At 36.1% G+C, this 23,630-nt stretch overlaps 1 protein-coding gene across 2 annotated transcripts in view; it reads right to left on the bottom strand.

Moving 5' to 3' along the window:
* The window catches only part of pigg (phosphatidylinositol glycan anchor biosynthesis class G), a 132,050-nt gene that overhangs the window by 107,862 nt on the left and 558 nt on the right, over nucleotides 1-23,630 (bottom strand). For both annotated transcript variants that reach the window (XM_048187998.1, XM_048187999.1), the window contains exons 2-4: nucleotides 21,513-21,718; nucleotides 4,683-4,892; nucleotides 4,133-4,321 (exon numbers count right to left, since the gene is read on the bottom strand). In XM_048187998.1, coding sequence (XP_048043955.1) covers nucleotides 4,133-4,321; nucleotides 4,683-4,892; nucleotides 21,513-21,718 — 605 coding nt within the window. The remainder of the gene's footprint in view (nucleotides 1-4,132; nucleotides 4,322-4,682; nucleotides 4,893-21,512; nucleotides 21,719-23,630) is intronic.

Genomic DNA, 23,630 nt, shown 5'->3' with positions numbered 1-23,630 from the left:
CCCCTTTAAATGCCTCCAGTCGTTCTTCTGCGCTCCTGCTGTAGATGTTTCCGACACACCATTTTATCATGTCCTAAAATTCATTGTTACTTAAGGCAACGCTCTGAATAACCTACATTAACGGCTCCGGTATAAGATCTCTCATAAAGGGCTCTGATGATTAATGAGTGTTGGATGTGTCAGGAGCTCCTGTGTTCCTCCGGTCCTGTAGGGAGTTCAACTCTCTCACCTGCACAGGGAACAGATTTCGCATGCAGATATTATAATGTGCAGCAGGCCTGCGGAGGGCTAAAGTAGAACGCAGCTGGTTATACAGATGTCACCAATCTAGAGGCGTGTTTAGACCTCGTTACTGACAAAAAGGGCTTTCTTTAGTGTGTAATGTTGCTGTTTGAGCATGAAAAAGTCCCTCCAGCAGGAGTTCTTCTCTATATCAGTGTCAGTGTTTCTGAACTCCCTGAAACGCCTCCATCTTCATAATATTCCTCATTTAAATAATTCATACGCAGAATAAAGGGGCGGGGCCTGGTTGAGTTAGTTAGTAGTGTGTTGAAACTGGTGGTTATGGTAAGGGGCGGGACATTTCCCTAATGACCAATCACAACACACTGCTCCAGCCGACCAATCAGAGCACATGGAGGGAGGGGCTTCATAGAGACAGGAACTAAACAGAGCGTTACTGACAGACTGGGAAGAGAGGAGCTGCAACAATGGAGAATATGAGGAAAATAATCAACATTCAAGCAGGAAAACCTGTTCTAGTAGAGCCCAAAAAGTTTTCTGTTCGAAGTCCAAAAACTGCAGTGGCGTAAAAACGCCTTTCACACCAACAGAAACTAGGCTGCATGAACACGCTAACTGTAATTCTGCAAGTCAGTCATGGCGAATGTCACACCGCAAAAATAATTACACAATTACGTAATTACCCAGTCGCTGACAGGGAGCAAACTTCCTGAAGAGAGCTGACGTGAACTACAGAAGAGGAGGAAAGTCGTCTTCGGCTAAAAATGAGCATTTTTATATTCATCTGTGTCACAATGATGTTTTAGGCCTAATTATTGAACTTTAATGATGGAAATGAGAGTGACCGGAATTTTTTTTTTAAGTTCTCATATGAGTGTTTCCATGGCAACTATGATATCTATAATGTGAATGCCCCACTTTTTGGCCTATTTCTACAGTAAAATCCAGCGTGAAACATCACTGAGATTAACATTGTCTATTAATCTGCCCAAAAAAATAAAAAAAAAATAAAAAAATAGAGAGCAGACACTGACATAGAGAGATTTCTGTGGAGGTTCACTAGTGTTGAAGTCAGTGTTATTTTATTATTATTGTAAATATTATTATATATTTTAAATTTGTTTTTGTTTTCAGTTTATATTTTAATTTTTTTATGATCTTTGATCTTTTTTCCCCTTAGAAACGAAAAAAAAAAAATGTGATTTTTTCATGTGCTTTTGTCATTTTTATTACTGAAAAATAGTTTTTTTTAATATTATTTATGTGTAATTTATTTTTAATGCAGTTTTAATTTTTATTTACAGTTTTTAGTACTTATTTAAGTTAGCTGCCACATTTTTTATCTTGTGCGTTTATCTTTTTTATTTCAGCTTTATGTCAAATAACACAAACATTTTCAATAGTTTCAGTTCTAGTTTTAGTTATAATAACCCAGGTTGAAACCAGCCAAACGGTCCTCTGGGAAAAGCTCTGGGACATTTGTATGTGGGTTAAAATGTAGCAGAACTGCTTAGTCCTTAAAAAAAAAAAAAAAAAAAAACTTTTCAGGAAGAAAACGAGAGAGAAAAATGAGCCTCACTCTGACAGACTGAAGAAATAGTGTTGCTGCGCCTGCAGAATAAATCTAAACCTAGGCTTATCTGTACAGTTGCTAGGGTGTTACTATGCGGTTGCTAGGCTCAAGAAAAAATACTTCACCCTTAAAGTCAGCATGAATCGACGTTTCTTCCCTATTCCCCAGAAACGGCTTCTGGAACAAGAACAAATGTAGGGCGGGGCTTGATTTGGTTTGTGGGGAATTGATTGGATGGTTGTGGTTTGCTATTGGTGGATCTCATGTGAGTGACAGGTTGCCCTGCCCTCATCATCAGTTGAAGTTATTTTAATTGACCCTTTGCAAAGACCCGCCCCCTTTAGTTACTGTTGCTTTGTCCGACAATCCATGGCTCTGTCACGCCACACGCAGTGTAAAATACATCACGGAGCAAAGAGGACACTGACAACATGTCGACAGACAAGACAGAGCAGGTTACTTATGATATTAAACAATGTCCCAGCTTTAAAACGGTGTAATTTTTTTAAGAAATTCGAACAATAAAAACATTTTGTGGCTCTTTAATGTGTCGTGACAGATCACTGTAGCGCCTCAGCTCAAGCGGCTCGTGAACCGATCATCTCTTCCTACTAGTTCATTTATAACATCAAATAAACATGAATGAACATCAGAAGGTATGTTGTTTAAAACGCAGAAAGACGTCAGTACACACCATTTTTCAAGTTTAAGTCCACTGAGGTTAATCTGCTAACTCCTGACCGCTTTGTCGGACAAAATGGCAGATTCAGCGTTATGATTGGTTAGATCGCTTGTCAATCAAACTCCCGGCGAAGGGTCAATTATGAAGCACATGCATTTAAAACAAAAATGATGTACACGGATAAATCACTAGATGAGTAAAATTTGATGACGAACTTTGATGTTGGCTTGACAAAGCCAGGTCTTATAACTAAAATAACTTTGAAAAGCTTGAAGTCTGAAGGTTTTACTCAGAGAAAGTCTATTTTAACATGTTTTAGCATGTTGTTAACATTAAATAACTTGTTGCTAGAATAATTTAAAGGTGCCCTAGATTCAAAAATTGCATTTACCTCAGCATAGTTGAATAACAAGAGTTCAGTACATGGAAATGACATACAGTGAGTCTCAAACTCCATTGTTTCCTCCTTCTTATATAAATCTCATTTGTTTAAACGACCTCCGAGGAACAGGCGAATCTCAACATAACACAGACTGTTACGTAACAGTCGGGATCATTAATATGTACGCCCCCAATATTTGCATATGCCAGCCCATGTTCAAGGCATTACACAAGGGCAGCCAGTATTAACGTCTGGATCTGTGCACAGCTGAATCATCAGACTAGGTAAGCAAGCAAGAACAATAGCGAAAAATGGCAGATGGAGCAATAATAACTGACATGATCCATGATATCATGATATTTTTTGTGATATTTGTGAATTGTCTTTCTAAATGTTTCGTTAGCATGTTGCTAATGTACTGTTAAATGTGGTTAAAGTTACCATCGTTTCTTACTGTATTCACGGAGACAAGAGCCGTCGCTATTTTCACTATTATTAAACACTTGCAGTCTGTATAATTCATAAACACAACTTCATTCTTTATAAATCTCTCCAACAGTGTGTAATGTTAGCTTTAGCCACGGAGCACCATCAAACTCATTCAGAATCAAATGTAAACATCCAAATAAATACTGTACTTACGCGATTAGACATGCTGCATGACGAACACTTTGTAAAGATCCATTTTGAGGGTTATATTAGCTGCGTGAACTTTGTTTATGGTGTTTAAGGCAAGCGCAAGCTCTTGGGGCGTTGAGCACGAGATTTAAAGGGGCCGCAACCCTGAATCGGCGCATTTATAATGATAGGCAGTTAAAAAAATTAATAAAAAAAAAAAAACTATGGGGTATTTTGAGCTGAAACTTCACAGACACATTCAGGGGACACTTAAGACTTATATTACATCTTTTGAAAACATGTTCTTTGGCACCTTTAATAGGAATCATTCATGTTTAGAGCACAAACTCTACACTTACATACTCACATTTATTGTGGTTTTTCAAATCAATAACCATCAGAATTAGCAATATAATGATTATTGACTGAGCAAACGGCACTAAAAAGAGTAAACACTTCAAGACCGGCTACAGACAAAACTGAGGAGGAGAAGGACTTGATACATGATTGACAGGAAGGCAAATATCAAGTGAAACTCAAGAACGGCGAGCAGATCCATGGGACGCGACTGCATCATGAATGGTCACCGCTTCTTGTGGACAGATCAGAGAAGCTAAAAACACAATAAACACACCTTTGATATGAGCGAGGTGTGAATCTTCTTGATGACGTCGTCCATCTCCATGAGTTTGGGTCCTATCAGAGAGCTGTGGGGTCCGCTGATGTGCCCGATGTGATCCAGACCCAGATAATGCAGAATGAGAATATCCCAGTCATCCCGCTTCAGAGTGCTGTCCAGATGACGGGTCACGTTATTGTCCACCTGACAGAACGAGATGGAGATATTAAAATCTCAGAGAAGAAATGGACAAATGAAGTCTATAAGACTCGCTCAAAAATAAGCTTATAAGCTTCAAGGGGTCATGATGAGGAATACAACTGCCCTAGTTGTTGAGTTTAATATACTAAAGTACACATATAATACACACATTTGTATAAGGCCTCCAATAATGATCGCTCACACATGGCGAAATCTGCATTGAAAAATGTTTTGCCGTCAGGTGAAATTCCCAATCTTGTGGATACCAACTGAAACAACTATTTTGCCAGCGAAAATTCATCAAACAACAGTAAATGTAACCTTAACTCTACATGACCCACACTTTGAGTTTAGCTCCTCTCACCTCTGTGTAGTCGGACACGAAAAACGAGGTAGTGCCGTCGTGCTCCATAAAGTGTTTTGGGAAGAGTCGAACCCAAGTGTCGTCGCCGTAGAAGATGATTCGTTTGCCGGCGCTCTTGGCCTGCCAGATGAGGTTATCCTCCAGCAGAGCCGGAGAGTTCAGGTTCATCACCACGTCTATGAATCCCGGGATGCTGCCGGTGGTCAGAGCCTGATGACGGACATATGAGAGAACACAAACATTGCTGTTTAAAGAGGACCTATCATGCTTTATCACATGTTCATCTGTCTTTAGTGTGTAATGTTGCTGTTTGAGCATGAAAAAGTCCATCAAGCAGGAGTTTTTCCTCTATTTCAGTGTCTGGAGCTGCAACAATGGAGAATATGAGGAAAATAATGTTCTAGTAGAGCACAAAGACTTTGTATAAGGGCATAATATGGGCTCTTTAAGAAAGTGTTACCATCCAAAGAGGCTCTAAAGAAGAAGAAAAAAATGTCTTTTGCTCTAAATGATTGAGTACTATGAAAAGAGCTTTTATACTCGCAGCCAAAACTCGATCATCACGCCACATATTTGGTTGAGCAAGTAATTTAATATGCCCCATTACGGTATTTTAAAGGCTCCTAATGTGGTTTTGAGTCTCATGCATCAAAGGTTAAAAAACGCTTTGATTTTATCATAATGTACATTACAGCATCTTTTTTCACAGTGTCTGAAACAGTTTGTTCAAAGATTCGGTCTCTCTAAACCCCGCCTTTCTGAAAGCTACTCTGCTCTGATTGGTCAGACAGCCCAGTCTGTTGCTGTCAGAGGCGGGTATTATGCAAATTAGTTACAAACCTAAGACGGGAATTACTGACGACTCAAAATATTTCTTTCTTTAGGGAGACAAAAATTCTATTTATTATTATGAAACTTTGCAGACCTTTTACATTCACAAACAGCTCTATTTACACACTTTAAAGTTAAATAACATGTTTATAGCAGCTGAGCTACCTGAATAAAACACTTCCTGTTTTAACAGCATCTGATGGAAACTCTGTCGCCCCCTTGAGTACAGAGTTTTGTTACCACCAGAGCAACAAAAGAGAACATATGACAAAACATTTGCATGCATTTCAAGTGTTTTCATACACATTTGTGCACTCCAGTAAGGCGTTAGAAATAAAAAATGAGTAGAAGATAGCCTCTATAAAAAGTTTGACTGCTCCATTTATGTCTTGAAATTTATACTTAAACAGTTTTATGAGAGGAGACAAAGCACAGAATAAATATAGCTTTATCATGGAAAAAATTTGATTTTTTTTTTTTTTTTTTTTACAAGAAATCCCTGTTGTTTTTGGTGTACTTGAAAGATTTCTCAGCTCGTAAAGTCTCGTATTTATACAGCCTGATTATATAAAAGCGTGAATCTGAATGTAAATGACCAGAGATGCTAAAATAGGCCAGATGCATCATTAGATATTCTGGGAACAGAATCACAAACTCTTTGTAGTTTCACGCAGAAAAAAGAAAAAACACAAACCTTTCCCTCACCCTCATGGAAAACCGAAACATAATTCCCTCACCCAGATCCTCGTCTCTCAGAACGACATCATCTAATGATGAAAACCAGACACACAAACACAAGCCACGAGACCACCCCTCCTATTTGCGGTGTAGATTATAATGAGGGTATTGATTGCGTGTCTGTTAGTGTACACAACACAATTACTGTCATCTAGCGTAATGTGTTTCTCCTTGATAATTAACACAGAGCTCGTTCTAGAGAGAGATGAGGAGAAAAAACCCAGCAGGTGTCATCATAAACATCACTACATCTCTATCTTATTAGACTAGCGCTAAACATCCCTTACAGGTGTTTCCATCACTCGCTCTGTCTCTACTGTACTGCGTTTTAGATAGAGACGATCATAATATTTTAGAAAAAAAAGTCTCTTCTGCTCACCAAGAACACATTTATTTGATTAAAAATACAATAAAAAATCTGAAATATTATTATAATGTGAAACAGCTGTGAATATATAGTAAAGTGTAATTTATATCCAGTGATCAAAGCTGAATTTTCAGCATCATTACTCCAGTCTTCAGTGTCACATGATCCTTCAGAAATCATTCTAATATGATGATTTGCTGCTCAAGAAACATTTATGATTATTATCAATGTTGAAAACAGTTCATATTTTTGTGGAAACCATCATACATTTTATTTTCAAGGATTGTTTGATGAAATGAAAGTTTAAAAGAACAGCATTTATTTGAAATAGAACTTGTTGTAACATTATAAATGTCACTTTTGATCAATTTCATGTGTCCTTGCTGCAATAAAATTATTAATCTCTTTAAAAATAATAATAACCCCAAACTTTTGAATGGTAGTGTATTATGCAAAAAGTAAACGAATAGCATGTCTAAACGCTATCAGTCAAAAAAGCAGCACTAATTTTAATATACAGTGTGAAAAATGCCATGAATATTTTTTAATGATGCTGCAAACAAATCGATGCATCAGTTTTGAATTGATGAAATTTAATTGATTAAATGAAATTGTTCACAGTCTGAAATGATTCGTCAACGTTTCAATTTAAAGTCAGAAGAATATCTGTCTTAACGCTCTCACTCTCAAATCAAGTGTCGGAAACTAATGGCCAAATAAAATAAAATTAAAAAAAATCTATAATTTATTTATTTTATATCCCCATGTAAATAAATTACATATTCACAGTATATTTCTCAAATGTCACAGAACCTCTTTCTCTTACCAGCTTTTCAGAAATCACAGGCTAATTGCTTTACCCGTGTCACATTTGTAGTGAAACATGAGCAATTAGAGGATTTCTGGCTGCCCTCTGCAGTAGTTTTATGCCGCATTAGAGATTCTGGCACTGGGAAAGGTTTAAATTTGTATGCTTGCTAACTGCTGCTCCTCAAAGCCTGCACAGCCAGCGATGATGCCAGCGGGTTTGCTGAACGGAAAGAGCATTTCTGCCAGAAAAAAGCCCTAAAGTTTCTCCATACAGTTACATCAGCAGGAGCACATCTGCTAAATGGAGACTCACTTTAAGACAGGAAGCTGCTGGGGATTTTAAAGTCACCATGAAAACAAAACTGCCAATTCTTGTTTTATGGAATAGTGCAGTATTTATTATAAAGGATTTATACGAATCCGAATAATTTCCCCTCCCTCTCTTCTCTGATGATGAGGGCGGGGCAACCTGTCACTCACCTGAGATCCACCAATACACAACCATCCAATCAATTCCCCACGGACAAAATTAAGCCCCGCCCTACATTTGTTCTTGTTCCAGAAGCCGTTTCACTCGGATATATGACACAATAGGGAAGAAACAACAATTACAACTTCTTTGTCATGATGACTTTAACTCAATATTCATTTGTGAACTCTAAACATACAAAATGATTCAACTAGTTCATAATGAATTTATAGCTGAACACTGATGGTGACTTTTACAGCATTCACCATTTATATTTTCTTGATAAAATGCAAAACACTAGTCTAAATGTAATGTTTTCTACACCCCAGTGGTTAACAAACAATCAACCGGCCCTGATAAGGTGTTATCTGATGGTTTGAGGGACTGATTTGAATGCCGGAGACATTCACTAAACTCACAACAGCACAATATAAACAGAATATTATCAGCCTGATCAGAGTTGAAACACTGGAGTTTAAATGCCACTAGCAAACTTTGGCAAATATTTTTATGTCAGATACATTAACACCATGACCTCATTCAATAAAGTTCATACAGGGACAAAAGATCTAAGAACTAAACCATCATAAAGGCTCTAATAAGCATTATACAGTAACATTTACATATGATACATAAAGAAAACTCTGCAAATTAATAGTAAACTGTTTTCTCATACCATGTATGGTTTCATAAACACACAAGATTAGAGAGTAACTGGAGAGAAATACAAGATTTCACAATTAAATTACTTTTTGTGTGATGGATAATAAAATTAATAAGTCAGATCTGTAATAAAATTAAGTTATTTTTGTTTTTTATTTTTACTGTGCATCAAAAAAAAAAAGCTACATTAAATTTAATTGAATTCTTCAAAAATGTTGTGTTGTTATAGTCAATAAAACCCAAAACTAAAATGATTAAAAAAAAATTTGTTATTTGAAAAAAAAAAAAAAAACTGAAACTACCATATAAATAATACATGGAAAACTTAAACCTTAAACTATAATTAGAAATGTTGCCTTGGCAACTAATTAAAATAAAGCAAGTTTATTGCTATTATTGCTGCTGCTAATGCTGCTGCTGTTGTTATTGCTGCTGCTGCTGCTGTTGTTATTACTGCTGCTATTGCTGCTGCTGCTGCTGTTATTACTGCTGCTATTGCTGCTGCTGTTATTGCTGCTGCTGCTGTTGTTATTACTGCTGCTATTGCTGCTGCTGTTATTGCTGCTGCTGTTGTTATTACTGTTGCTATTGCTGCTGCTGTTGTTATTACTGCTGCTATTGCTGCTGCTGTTATTGCTGCTGCTTTTATTGCTGTTGCTATTGGTTATTGCTGCTGCTGTTATTGCTGCTGCTGATGCTGCTGCTGTTGTTATTACTGCTGCTGCTATTGGTTATTCCTGCTGCTGTTATTGTTGCTGCTATTGCTGCTGCTGTTGTTATTACTGCTGCTGCTATTGGTTATTGCTGCTGCTGTTATTGCTGCTGCTGATGCTGCTGCTGTTGTTATTACTGCTGCTGCTATTGGTTATTCCTGCTGCTGTTATTGTTGCTGCTATTGCTGCTGCTGTTGTTATTACTGCTGCTGCTATTGGTTATTGCTGCTGCTGTTATTGCTGCTGCTGATGCTGCTGCTGTTGTTATTACTGCTGCTGCTATTGGTTATTCCTGCTGCTGTTATTGTTGCTGCTATTGCTGCTGCTGTTATTGCTGTTGCTGTTATTGCTGCTGCTGTTATTGTTGCTGCTGCTGCTGCTGTTGTTGTTATTACTGCTGCTGCTATTGGTTATTGCTGCTGCTGTTATTGTTGCTGCTATTGCTGCTGCTGTTATTGCTGTTGCTGTTATTGCTGCTGCTGTTATTGTTGCTGCTGCTGCTGCTGCTATTGGTTATTGCTGCTGCTGTTATTGCTGCTGAATGTTATTGCTGCTGAATGTTATTGCTGCTGCTGCTGATGTTGTTATTACTGCTATTGCTGTTGCTATTGGTTATTGCTGCTGCTGTTGTTATTACTGCTGCTATTGCTGCTGCTGTTATTGCTGCTGCTTTTATTGTTGTTGCTATTGGTTATTGCTGCTGCTGTTATTGCTGCTGCTGCTGTTGTTATTACTGCTGCTATTGCTGCTGTTATTGTTGCTGCTATTGCTGCTGCTGCTGTTATTACTGTTGCTGCTATTGGTTATTGCTGCTGCTGTTATTGTTGCTGCTGTTGTTGTTATTACTGCTGCTATTGCTGCTGTTATTGTTGCTGCTATTGCTGCTGCTGTTATTGCTGTTGCTGTTATTGCTGCTGCTGTTATTGTTGCTGCTGCTGCTGCTGTTGTTATTACTGCTGCTGCTATTGGTTATTGCTGCTGCTGTTATTGTTGCTGCTATTGCTGCTGCTGTTATTGCTGTTGCTGTTATTGCTGCTGCTGTTATTGTTGCTGCTGCTGCTGCTGCTATTGGTTATTGCTGCTGCTGTTATTGCTGCTGAATGTTATTGCTGTTGAATGTTATTGCTGCTGCTGCTGCTGCTGTTGTTATTACTGCTATTGCTGTTGCTATTGGTTATTGCTGCTGCTGTTATTACTGCTGCTATTGCTGCTGCTGTTATTGCTGCTGCTTTTATTGCTGTTGCTATTGGTTATTGCTGCTGCTGTTATTGCTGCTGCTGCTGTTGTTATTACTGCTGCTATTGCTGCTGTTATTGTTGCTGCTATTGCTGCTGCTGCTGTTATTACTGCTGCTGCTATTGGTTATTGCTGCTGCTGTTATTGTTGCTGCTGTTGTTATTACTGCTGCTATTGCTGCTGTTATTGTTGCTGCTATTGCTGCTGCTGTTATTGCTGCTGCTGTTATTGCTGCTGCTATTGCTGTTGCTGTTATTGCTGCTGCTGTTGTTATTACTGCTGCTATTGCTGCTGCTGTTATTGCTGCTGCTGTTGTTATTACTGCTGCTATTGCTGCTGCTGTTATTGCTGCTGCTTTTATTGCTGTTGCTATTGGTTATTGCTGCTGCTGTTATTGCTGCTGCTGCTGTTATTGCTGCTGCTGCTGCTGCTGCTGTTGTTATTACTGCTGCTGCTATTGGTTATTCCTGCTGCTGTTATTGTTGCTGTTATTGCTGCTGCTGTTATTGTTGCTGCTGCTGCTGCTGTTGTTATTACTGCTGCTGCTATTGGTTATTGCTGCTGCTGTTATTGTTGCTGCTATTGCTGCTGCTGTTATTGCTGTTGCTGTTATTGCTGCTGCTGTTATTGTTGCTACTGCTGCTGCTGCTATTAGTTATTGCTGCTGAATGTTATTGCTGCTGAATGTTATTGCTGCTGCTGTTGTTATTACTGCTATTGCTGTTGCTATTGGTTATTGCTGCTGCTGTTGTTATTACTGCTGCTATTGCTGCTGCTGTTATTGCTGCTGGTTTTATTGCTATTGCTATTGGTTATTGCTGCTGCTGTTATTGCTGCTGCTGCTGTTGTTATTACTGCTGCTATTGCTGCTGTTATTGTTGCTGCTATTGCTGCTGCTGCTGTTATTACTGCTGCTGCTGTTGTTATTACTGCTGCTGCTATTGGTTATTGCTGCTGCTGTTATTGTTGCTGCTGTTGTTATTACTGCTGCTATTGCTGCTGTTATTGTTGCTGCTATTGCTGCTGCTGTTATTGCTGCTGCTGTTATTGCTGTTGCTATTGCTGTTATTGCTGCTGCTGTTGTTATTACTGCTGCTATTGCTGTTGCTCTTATTAGTGCTGCTGTTGTTATTACTGCTGCTATTGCTGCTGCTGTTATTGCTGCTGCTTTTATTGCTGTTGCTATTGGTTATTGCTGCTGCTGTTATTGCTGCTGCTGCTGTTATTGCTGCTGCTGCTGCTGTTATTACTGCTGCTGCTATTGGTTATTGCTGCTGCTGTTATTGCTGCTGAATGTTATTGCTGCTGTTATTGTTGCTGCTATTGCTGCTGCTGTTATTGCTGTTGCTGTTATTGCTGCTGCTGTTATTGCTGCTGCTATTGGTTATTGCTGCTGCTGTTATTGCTGCTGATGCTTCTCCTGCTGTTATTGCTGCTGCTGCTGCTGTTGGTTATTGCTACTGCTAATGCTTCTGCTGTTATTGCTGCTACTAATGCGGCTGCTGCTGCTGCTATTGACATGAAGTTATTTTTGTGTCTTTACTGTGAACCCAAAAAGTTTTGCAGGCAAAACCACCAATTATTTTTTTTCTCAAAGGGTCGAGTCTCAAAGTGTTCTGCTTGCAAATGTTTGTGTTTAAAAACTTTTTGCTTGAAAAACTTTCTTGATAGTGTGTTGAAAGAGTTTTTGCTCTTCCACACATTGGAAAGAACAAATGGAAACAGACCAATAGAAACAAGACCTGCAGGCCCCGCCCACTGAGTTTAAACATTTGAGTTCAAACATATTTGCATTTGACACACAAGCAAAAAAAAAAAAAAAAAAAAAGGTTTCTCAGGCAAACACAAAAGAAAAGTGCTTTCAAGACTTTGAGACTCAAAAAAAAGTTTGGTGGTTTTGCTTGCAAACTTTCTTTTCTTCGATGCACAAAGACAAAAATAGTTCAGATCAACAGTAATAGTGATGCTAAGCACCTCCAAATGATTCTTAAAGACAAATCAGCACAAAACAAAAACGCTACTGCACCATGGGCAACAGGAACTAGTCAGCAGAACTGATTAAAACTGACATTAACAACACGCCCTGAGTGAGTTATCTCAGCATCTTCCGACAACTGTAAGAGAGCGGCTTGAAAACACTCGCTGAGCACCCCAAGGCCATCCAGACAGAAGATTTCTCTTGCTCGTTTTTCTTTTCCAACTTTCAGAGTGCGTCTCTTTCGTTTAACTCTCTTTCTGTGACGCCGACTTTATAAATTCCGCCTCCAGACGGGACGATTTGCAGTTCTGAAATACATCCCACCTTTTAATGTGTCAATCCCGATGATTGGAGACGTGAAAAGTAGGACAGACGTTCTTCTTTACAGCATTAACATACCAGGCAAAAAAACCTGTGAGCCGAAGGCTTATCCGTGCAGGAAAATAAGAAAAGTTTCCCTCTTTACAGAAACAAAACCTTTCAGTGAAACCACAGGAACAGAGAAGGATCTAAAGGCGCCAGACCATCAGAAGAAAAGCTAATCTTTTTAGTAAAGCGACAAACAGAAACAAACACATCCAAGCTCAGGATTCCAGCAGTTTTTTTATGGTGCATTTGGTGGAAAACGATAAACGTGGAAATATTACAGAGGCCATGAATATCAGACTTTTAGGTCCTTGGAATTTTTTCGAGTTTAAGAATAGCCAATAAGAAACTACTTGCACATGCAAACACATTATCTTCAAAAAATATAAAAATCTAGATTTTGTAAAAGCACTTGCTGGTCAAATCATAACCAGTTACGCTTCTTCTCTTCATATTCAGGTGTAAAATACAATGATTAAAGGAATTGTTCACCTCATGTCGTCCCTTTATATGTTTCAGCTATCAGGATTGTATTGTTATGCCACTTTTATGGTGCTTTCTTTGTCACTTTGGAGCTTGACAGACTCAGTCCTGATTCACTTTCATTGCAACTAATTCGATTCTTCAAATATGATCCGAGGTGTGTTTCCTGTACAACTTGCTAATTAACTACCAGAGTACAATGCATCATTGGAGAAACTAACCAACTAGTCTCGACTGTTTCTCGAAGCCGTAGTAACATGTTCTCACCTCCGTCGTTGGTTCAACAATATAGGACTGTCACTGTCAATGATGTCACCCGCAGGTGGAGGAGTGATAACCTCTGCTGACTAATCTATTTGAGATCTTTGAGATGCTGCTGTAACGATCATGGCACTTAATGACTGCTTCATTGTTTGTGTTTCATGTCATTTTGCTTTATTTGATGTTTGAAATATCACCGGTTCTCTCATACTCTGGAGTTCCCTTGTGCATCTTATGCACATGTGCACTCTTCAGAAAGTGCTGATTGTTGACATGCTAAAATATATACTTTAGATTGAAATGTATATATATTTAAATAGAATGAAAGCTATAGAATGTACTGAATGTTAGCTTGCTTACTGTGCCCAAGAGCAGATAAGTGTGCGTCATTTAACAAGAAACTATGCTTCTAACAACAGGTCGAGAGCTGCAGCTCCAACCACGCAAGTTTGCGATGCTGTCTGCGAATGTTCGTTGGAACTATGGTTTCGGGAAATGCCAAATTGTTGAATTCTGTTGGTAACGACAGAACTTCCGCCCATAGTTGGCTAACGATGTTTTTGGGAAATGCACCCCAGTGTTGTTATAGTTGTTATAAGTGTTTGGCATGGTAATGGATATGACAATGTTGATATATTTGGTCTTGGTGAAATAGATTTGCTACGCTGCTGCAGCTATTGCTGTTGCTGCTGCTGTTGTTATTGGTGCTGCTGCTTTTGCTATTGCTACTGCTGGTTATTGCTGCTGCCGTTATTGCTGCTGCTGTTATTGCTGCTGCTTTTATTGTTGCTGCTGTTATTGATGATTCCGTTATTACTGCTGCTATTGTTGCCGCTGTTATTGCTGCTGCTATTGCTGCCGTTGTCATTGTTGCTGTTGCTATTGCTGCTGCTGCTATTGCTGCTGCTTTTATTGTTGCTGCTGTTATTGATTATTCTGTTATTGCTGCTGCTTTTATTGTTGCTGCTGTTATTGATGATTCCGTTATTGCTGCTGCTTTTATTGTTGCTGCTGTTATTGATGATTATGTTATTGCTGCTGTTATTGTTGCCGCTGTTATTGCTGCTGCTGCTGTCGCTATTGCTGCTGCTGTCGCTATTGCTTTTATTGTTGCCGCTGTTATTGCTGCTGCTGCTGTCGCTATTGCTTTTATTGTTGCCGCTGTTATTGCTGCTGCTGCTGTCGCTATTGCTTTTATTGTTGCCGCTGTTATTGCTGCTGCCGTTGTTATTGTTGCTGCCATTATTGCTGCTGCTGCTGTCGCTATTGCTGCTGTTATTGTTGCTGTTGTTATTGATGCTGCTGCAGAGCAAGTACAGGACTTGCTATTGTCAATACTTACACGACACGCTGCTGTGAGCAAGTAAGACATACTGCTGCTGTACAATAATGCATACATGAATTACCCAAAGCAGATCTATATAGGTGGAGCTGGGGAAGGTTGAGGGTTTCTGAAAGCATCAGCATTTTCTGTAGCCATTGCAGCACTAGTATTTGAAGGTTGAGCAGTGAGCTTACTGGCTACTGATACAGCAGGAACCAATCAGCTGTGCCCTATAGAGAATGATGTGATTGCAAGCAGATTGAGTAAAGGACCTATCAGCCTGTGCCATCTAGAGTTTCATGATAAAACTTTGTATTTAACTAAACCTAAAATTAAAACTATTAAAAATCATTTTCATTATTTGAAAGCTGAAATAAAGTGCAATATAAATAACAGACTAAAAAGTTCAACTTAAAGCTTAAACTATAATTAGAAATGTTGCCTTGGCAACTTACTTACACTGTGTTCCAAATTATTATGCAAGTGACATATCAGTAAGATTTCAGTAGAATAAACATTCAGATTTTAGTTTTTCTAAGAAAATGTTTGTTTGTTTATTTATCCATGTCTTTTTAGATAACTGGTATCATTCTCAGACAATAATTTGCCAGATCTATGGAAACCCTACTTAGAGGTTGTTCCACATTACACTCTAAAAAATGCTGGGTTAAAAACAACCCAAGTTGGGTTGAAAATGGACAAACCCAGCGATTGGGTTGTTTTAACCCAGCGGTTGGGTTAAATGTTTGCCCAACCTGCTGGGTAGTTTTATTTAAACCAACTATTGTTTAAAAATTGCTATATAGCTAGCTTAAAATGAACCCAAAATAGTTGGGAAATTAAAAACCAGATGCAATTAGAGGCAACAATAATAGACAAAAGGTGAATGTTTATTAATAAGCTTTAATATTTTATTAATATAAATTTAATAGTTTAATAGTTTATTAATATAAATGTATTAATAAGCAATTTAATAAATGTTTATTGTTTAATAATTATTCATTGAACATTAATAAATGTTCATTTCCAACATACTTTGGGTTAATTTTAATTAAGGAATACAGTAATTTTTAAACAATAGTTGAGTTAAATAAAACTACCCAGCAGGTTGGGTAAACATTTAACCCTACCGCTGGGTTAAAACAACCCAATCGCTGGGTTTGTCCATTTTCAACCCAACTTGGGTTGTTTTTAACCCAGCATTTTTTAGAGTGTATTAAGCAAGTCACAGTTCTCATTCAATATGGGGAGGAAGAAAGATCTTTCTGAAGATGAAAAGCATGAAATGGTGCAATGTTGTGCAAAAGGCATGAAAACAACTAATATTGTGTGAAACTGAATGGAGATTATTGAATTATCATAAGATTTGTGAGTGATTTAGAGCACAGCAGAACTCGATCAGATAAAGGCTTAATGAAAGTTCCTGTCAAAAATAATTAATTGTATTAAAAGGGCAGCTATAAAAGAGCCAGTGTTGAGCAGCAAACAGGTATTTGAAGCTGCTGGTGTCTCTGGAGTCTCAAGAAGCTCTCCATGCAGGCTGGCAGTTGTGTGTAAAGATGCATTTCAGGCCCTCCAAACCAAACCTCACAAAGAGAAACATTTACAGTGGGTGTAGAAATACATGAAGACTCATTTTTAAATAGTTTTATTCACTGACTAATGCCGTACTACAATGGATGGTCTAAATGGATGGATTTCTAGATGGTTGGTGAATGGCCACCACGTTCCAACAAGACTGTGACGTCAGCAAGGAGATGACGGGTTCATAACTGGCCATTTTAAGTTATGGTATAAAAAGGAGGATAGTGCCTTCATGAAATACAATGCACTATGCACTATCCCATGCTGCAAAAAAAACACCACAGCAATAAAACTGTTTGAAAATGTATTTCTAAACCCACTGTAAATGTTTCTCTTTGTGAGGTTTGGTTAGTGATGGCTGAAATGCATCTTTACGCACAACTGCCAGCCTGCATGGAGAGCTTCTTGAGACTCCAGAGACACCAGCAGCTTCAAATACCTGTTTGCTGCTCAACACTGGCTCTTTTATAGCTGCCCTTTTAAGACAATTCATTTTTTTAACAGGAACTTTCATTAATAAGCCTTTATCTGACCGAGTTCTGCTGTCCTCTAAATCACTCACAAATCTTATGATAATTCGATAATCTTCATTCAGTTTCACACAATATTAGTTGTTTTCATGCCTTTTGCACAACACTGCACCATTTCATGCTTTTCATCTTCAGAAAGATCTTTCTTCCTCCCCATATTGCATGAGAACTGTGACTTGCTTAATAATGTGGAACAGCCTCTAAGTAGGGTTTCCATAGATCTGGCAAATTATTTTGTCTGAGATTGATACCAGTTATCTAAAAAGACATGGATAAATAAACAAACAAACATTTACTTAGAAAAACTAAAATCTGAATGTTTATTGTACTGAAATCTTACTGATATGTCACTTGCATAATAATTTGGAACGCAGTGTAAATAAAGTAAGTTAAACCTGAAGAACAAAATTTACTAAAACTAAAACCATATTAAAATAAATTAAAGCTAAACATAAACTAATAAAATGACAAAAAAACATATCTAGTTTAAAATATTTATAAGTACTAACTCTAACAAAACATAAATGATACTAAAATAACACACAAAAAAGTAATACATATTTTAGAAGAGCTTGAGGGTGAGTAAAATGGACATTTTTATGTAAACTGTTCATTTATGAGTTATTTGGGAGTCCACCAAAAAAAAGAAAGAGAGCGAGAGAAATTGAAAGAAAAAAAAAGGTCCAGCTTCAGTAATTCGGCATATATTCTACTTAAACATTCTACTCAAGTCTTACAAAAGCAACATCTCTCTCGACTCTCCAGAAACACTTCAACAATAGCTGCTGGTGAAAACATCAAACAGAACGTGAGACAGCATCTCAGCAAAAATTTTGCATATTTACACGAAACTTTGTATTCAGAACTGCCACAACAATCTCCAGCATATAGCACACACACTTCAACACACACACCTGTTAATCAAAAGTTGTGAAGATATAAAAAAAAAAAAGGCTTGATCTACTCAATCAGCACAGCAACCTCACAGCGTCCTTTTTCACAGGTAGACTTTCTTATTACGTTTATTAACTGTCATTCTTTGACATCAATACCACATTTTTTAACACGAAGCGCCTGTAAGTCACTGTGGAATTCTGGGAGAATTCCGGGAAATTATCTAGTGGTCTGAAGACATTTAATAAGCACATTTCAGCCCTGCGTTACATCAGGATAAACTCACTGAAACGCTTCACAGAAGAGAGGAGAAAACTGCAGCACTGTGACCCAGACGTTTGACTGACAGCTCCATTCACCAGGGTGTCACACTCTCTGTTATGACATCATCAGCACTGACAATGACTGAGAATCAATGGCAAGAGCGTCTCTACGGCAACCAGTCTGGCTCATGTTCTTACAGATGGGCCACTTTGCCCGTTTCCTTTCAGCATGAACTCACTCATCGCATACTGAAGTGTTGATCGTGTCGAGCATTTTAAGAGTTTAAATGCAATCATATTGTTTGATTCGGGGCTTTATGACATGAAGAAGACACATTATGCTCTTTTACAAAGTCTAGACGTAGTTTTTGTGCTCTACTAGAACAGGTTGATTATTTTCCTCATATTCTCCATTGTTGCAGCTCCTCTCTTCCCAGTCTGTCAGTAACGCTCTGTTTAGTTCCTGTCTCTATGAAGCCCCTCCTTCTGAAAAGCACAATGTGCTCTGATTGGTCGGCTGGAGCAGTGTGTTGTGATTGGTCATTTGAGAAATGTCCCGCCCCTTACCATAACCTCCAGTTTCAACACACTACTAACTAACTCAACCAGGCCCCGCCCCTTTATTCTGAAATCATGCTGAAAGAACAGAAGCAAAAAAGGCAATCCAAATGAAAGGGTTCAGAAGTGGAAAAATAAACTGATCTGCGACTACACACATCCCTTGTATAAAAAAAACAAACTGGTCCGAAGGGAAGAAAACACAAGTAGAAAGGACAAGCAAGCTGGCTTGTTAGTGAGACGAACCTTGAGTCCTGGATGAACTGCGGGGTGTGAAGAGGTCAATCACAGCAGAGAGAGACACTAAATGACTCGATGAAGGATGTGACAAACATCACTGAGCCTCATGCTTTCGAAATAAAGTCCCTCCTGGCACTTTCCACAAATAGATGTCCCAGTACATTTTTAAAGCAAATACTGCATTTATAAGGTGCACTATGCCATTTCTGGCCCTCTAGTGGTTAAAACACAAAACTGTATGCATTTTCTCAAGGATGAACATTGTTTCGGTTGTGCTTCGGCTCTGTGCGGATGAATACGGCTCTCCTACTGCTCAAAAAACTTTCACTACAAGGTTTCAGAGATAAAACTGGTTTTAGCGTAAATTCAGACAGAAACGTCTTTGTGCTCTATTAGTGTCTAAACATGATCTCTTGATGTGTAACACTTTAAAAAGGTTCTCTAATGAGCAGAGGTCAGATAAATGATCTCTGGAAGAGCGTAATTTGGGTTAGTTGGCCATGTCACACAGGTTTACAGCTGAGAGACCTGCAGTGACACAACTGAACATCTGATAGATCAGGACTGCCATCTGCTGGACACTCTGGGAAGAGCTGGAGTTATGTGATGAGGTTCATGCTGGAAAACTAAGGGCAGATTAGCTCCTGAAGCTGATTTAATGACTTTATTTACCTTTAGCAGATGCATAACTATAGATTCTGTCTTTTTGTCATGAGTATAAACTGCTGTGCTATTATCAGTGATGCATCTCTAACATCTTTCACAATGAATCAATGATTCTGAATGGATGGATCGACCTACAGCATGAGTGAACAAACGTTACGGCCCAGATCAGTATCATTCCTGTCTGCACCAATCAGCGTTATTAGTCATATTTAGCAGTGTCCCACATTTTGCATGCAACACTATTGTTTTTCATCATATTTAAAATAACGTTATTTTGACATGATTTGTTAAATATATTAAATTAATTTGTAGCACAAAAACAAATATCAAATTAAATATTATAAAATATAGCTATTAAATATGTATTATTATTATTATTATTAAATACCTAATTAAATACATTTGAATTAGTCATATTTAGCAGTGTCCCACATTTTGCATGCAACAGATTTTTCCACCCAGTTTAAAATAACATCTTTATTTTGACATAATTTACTGAATATACATTAAATTAATTAGTAGCACAAAAACAAATATTAAATTAAATATTATAAAATATTACTATTAAATATGCATTATTATTATTTTTATTATTATTAACTATTATTACTAAATATTTAACTAAATACGAAATTAAAATATTAAATTATAAAATATTACTATTAAATGTGTATTATTATAACTATTATTATTATTATTATTATTATTATTAGATATCTTATTAAATTAAATTTAATTAGTCATATTTCGCAGTGTCCCCATTTTAGCATGCAATTCTATTGTTTTTCATCATATTTAAAGTAGTCTTTTTGACATGATTTGTTGAATATATATTAAATTAATTTGTAGCACAAAAACAAATATCAAATGAAATATAAAATATTACTATTAAAGACATATCATTATTATTAACAACTATTATTATTATTATTTATTTAATTAATTAAATATCAAGTTAAAATATTAATGTCAAATTAAATATATTATTCAATATTTATTATTATTAATATTATTAACAAGTATTATTATTGTTATCATTAAACATTTAATTAAATATCAAATTAAAATATTAATGTCAAGTTAAATATTATAAATATTTTTACTGAATATTTATTAGTAGTAGCAGTAATATTATTACAAATATTAATTTACTTATATATAATATAGCTTGACAAAACAGCAAAAAAACAATTATATAATATTATAAATATTATTAAATATTTAAATTAATTTAAATTAGTCATATTTAGCACTGTCCCAATTTTTGCACACATATTTAAAATAAAGTCTTTATTTTTACATGATTTGTTGAATATATATTAAATTAATGTGTAGCACAAAAACAAATATCAAATGAAATATTATAAAATATTACTATTAAAGACATTATTATTAACAACTATTATTATTGTTATCATTATTAAACATTTAATTAAATATCAAATTAAAATATTAATGTCAAATTAAATATTATTATTGAATATGTATTAGTAGTAGCAGTAAGTATTATTATAAATATTAAATTACTTATATAATAGTATAGCTTGACAATAAAATAGGCAAAAAAACATTAAATAATATTTAAATTAATTAGAATTAGTCATATTTACATTGTCCCACATGTTGAATGCAACACCTATTTATTATTTATATTATTTTAACAGAATTTGTAGAATATACATTAAATTTGTAGCACTACAACAAATATCAAATTTAGATATGATTCAATATTTAACTAAATGAATTACTAATAGCATATGTTGGCAATAAAACAGTCAAAACCGATTTATGCTGAAGGAGGAGCACATATAAACCAGATGTAGGTTAAGAAAGGATTTGATTTGTGTGAGATTCACCTTGATTCTGGGCATGGTGACGGTGGGAGGTCTGGCTTTGGCTATGAAGCTGTGAGAAGAGCCTCTCTCCAGCACATGTCTGGTGTAGGGCATGAACCTGCGGCCGTCAGAGCCGAACACAAAGTCCTGTCTGAGAGCATCGATGAGGACGATCACCACACGCCTGAACAGAGCTGCGGGGACTCTGGAGGAGTTCAGAGCACTTCCTGCAAAACACACCACAGTTCAGAGAACCGCTGCTGCACATGTGCTCAAGACACACGTGTGTGTGTGTGTAAATACATTAAAAAATGCACATAATGATATTTATTATATATAATTATATTATAAAGATAAATATAAATTAAACTGTCACTGGCCCACTGGTGTGCCCACAGCCATTACATATTTAAAACAGTAATATCCTATACTAAACCTAAACTAATCTTGACAAACTATATATCATTTGAAAGCTTAGAATCATATTTGGTGACTGATTTTCAAAATAAATTACAAAGGAGCAGTAATGTATCAATTTGCAACAAGCATATTTTCATACTCATAAGGCATGTTCAGACCTTTATTTTGAAATAGCGATGAACATGAAAAATCATTAAAGATTGGTTGAAACATTTTTGTTTTCATGCCAAGAGTTCAAAAGATAACATCCATTCAATTTTTGAGAAAAAAAAAAGGTTTGAAAATGTTTTTAATAGAAAAAGGATACATGTATGATTGTGGCGGCGATCTATAACCCACGTTTTTATGTTTATTAGAGTTTGAATTCATATCAAATTCTGCCAAACTTCCCATACTACTTCTATATAGGATGCCTACTTCATAAATTGTATGAAAATAATGGAAATATATGGTTCAGATCACTTAAACCATATATGGAAATGAAGGCACCCTTATATGGTCAGTAATGGAGCTTGGTTGCCATCTAGTGAAAAAGTGTGGTACTGCGCCCAAACAAAATCTTACTGAAAGCTCATTTTTTGAGATATCAACCTGAAATTTGGAACACAACTTGTTCATATAAAATATATTTTATATAAAATAAAATATTATATTTTTACATTTTCATAAACTTAAATTTCTATAACTTTTTTTCTGTTTCACTTACATAAGTTATTTCACTTCTACAATAATCTGCCAAATTTCATCTTTAAAACAAGACCAGCCTTATGTCTATATTTCAAAGTATTCTTGAATTACAACCATTTAATTTTGGATAGTACGGAAGAGGATTAGGGCCAAGCAATAATAAAAAAATAAAACCATCTCGAGATTAAAGTTGTTAAATTTCGGGAAAAAAGTCTAAATAAAATGTTGAGAATAAACTCATTAAATTACGAGAAAAAACTTGTTAAATTTCAAGAAAAAAGTTGAGATAAAATGTTGAGAATAAAGTCATTAAATTATGAGAAAGAAGTCGTTAAATTACAAGAACAAATTCGTTAAATTATGAGAAAAATGTCGTTACATTTCGAGAAAAAAGTCAAGATAAAATGTTGAGAATAAAGTCATTAAATTATGAGAATAAAGTCATTAAATTATGAGAATAAAGTCATTAAATTACAAGAAAAAAGTTGTTAAATTACAAGAACAAATTCGTTAAATTATGAGAAAAATGTCGTTACATTTCGAGAAAAAAGTCAAGATAAAATGTTGAGAATAAAGTCATTAAATTATGAGAATAAAGTCATTAAATTATGAGAATAAAGTCATTAAATTACGAGAAAAAAGTTGTTAAATTATGAGAACAAATTCGTAATTTAACTAATTTGTTCTCATAATTTAACGACTTTTTTCTCATAATTTAATGACTTTATTCTCAACATTTTATCTCGACTTTTTTCTCGAAACTTAACGACATTTTTCTCATAATTTAACGAATTTGTTCTCGTAATTTAATGACTTTTTTCTCATAATTTAATGACTTTATTCTCAACATTTTATCTCGAACTTTTTCTTGAAATTTAATGAGTTTTTTCTTGTAATTTAACGAGAAAAAACTCAATTAAACAACTTTAATCTTGAGATGGTTTTATTGTATTATTATTGCTTGGCCCTAATCCTCTTCCGTAGGACAGAGCATTTTCATGTCTATAAAAAAAGTGGGGGTGACAGTTATCA

Source organism: Megalobrama amblycephala, linkage group LG4 (genome assembly GCF_018812025.1).
Source record: "Megalobrama amblycephala isolate DHTTF-2021 linkage group LG4, ASM1881202v1, whole genome shotgun sequence".
NCBI classification, from domain to species: Eukaryota; Metazoa; Chordata; class Actinopteri; order Cypriniformes; family Xenocyprididae; genus Megalobrama; species Megalobrama amblycephala.
This window is presented reverse-complemented; position numbering and strand designations above follow the sequence as displayed.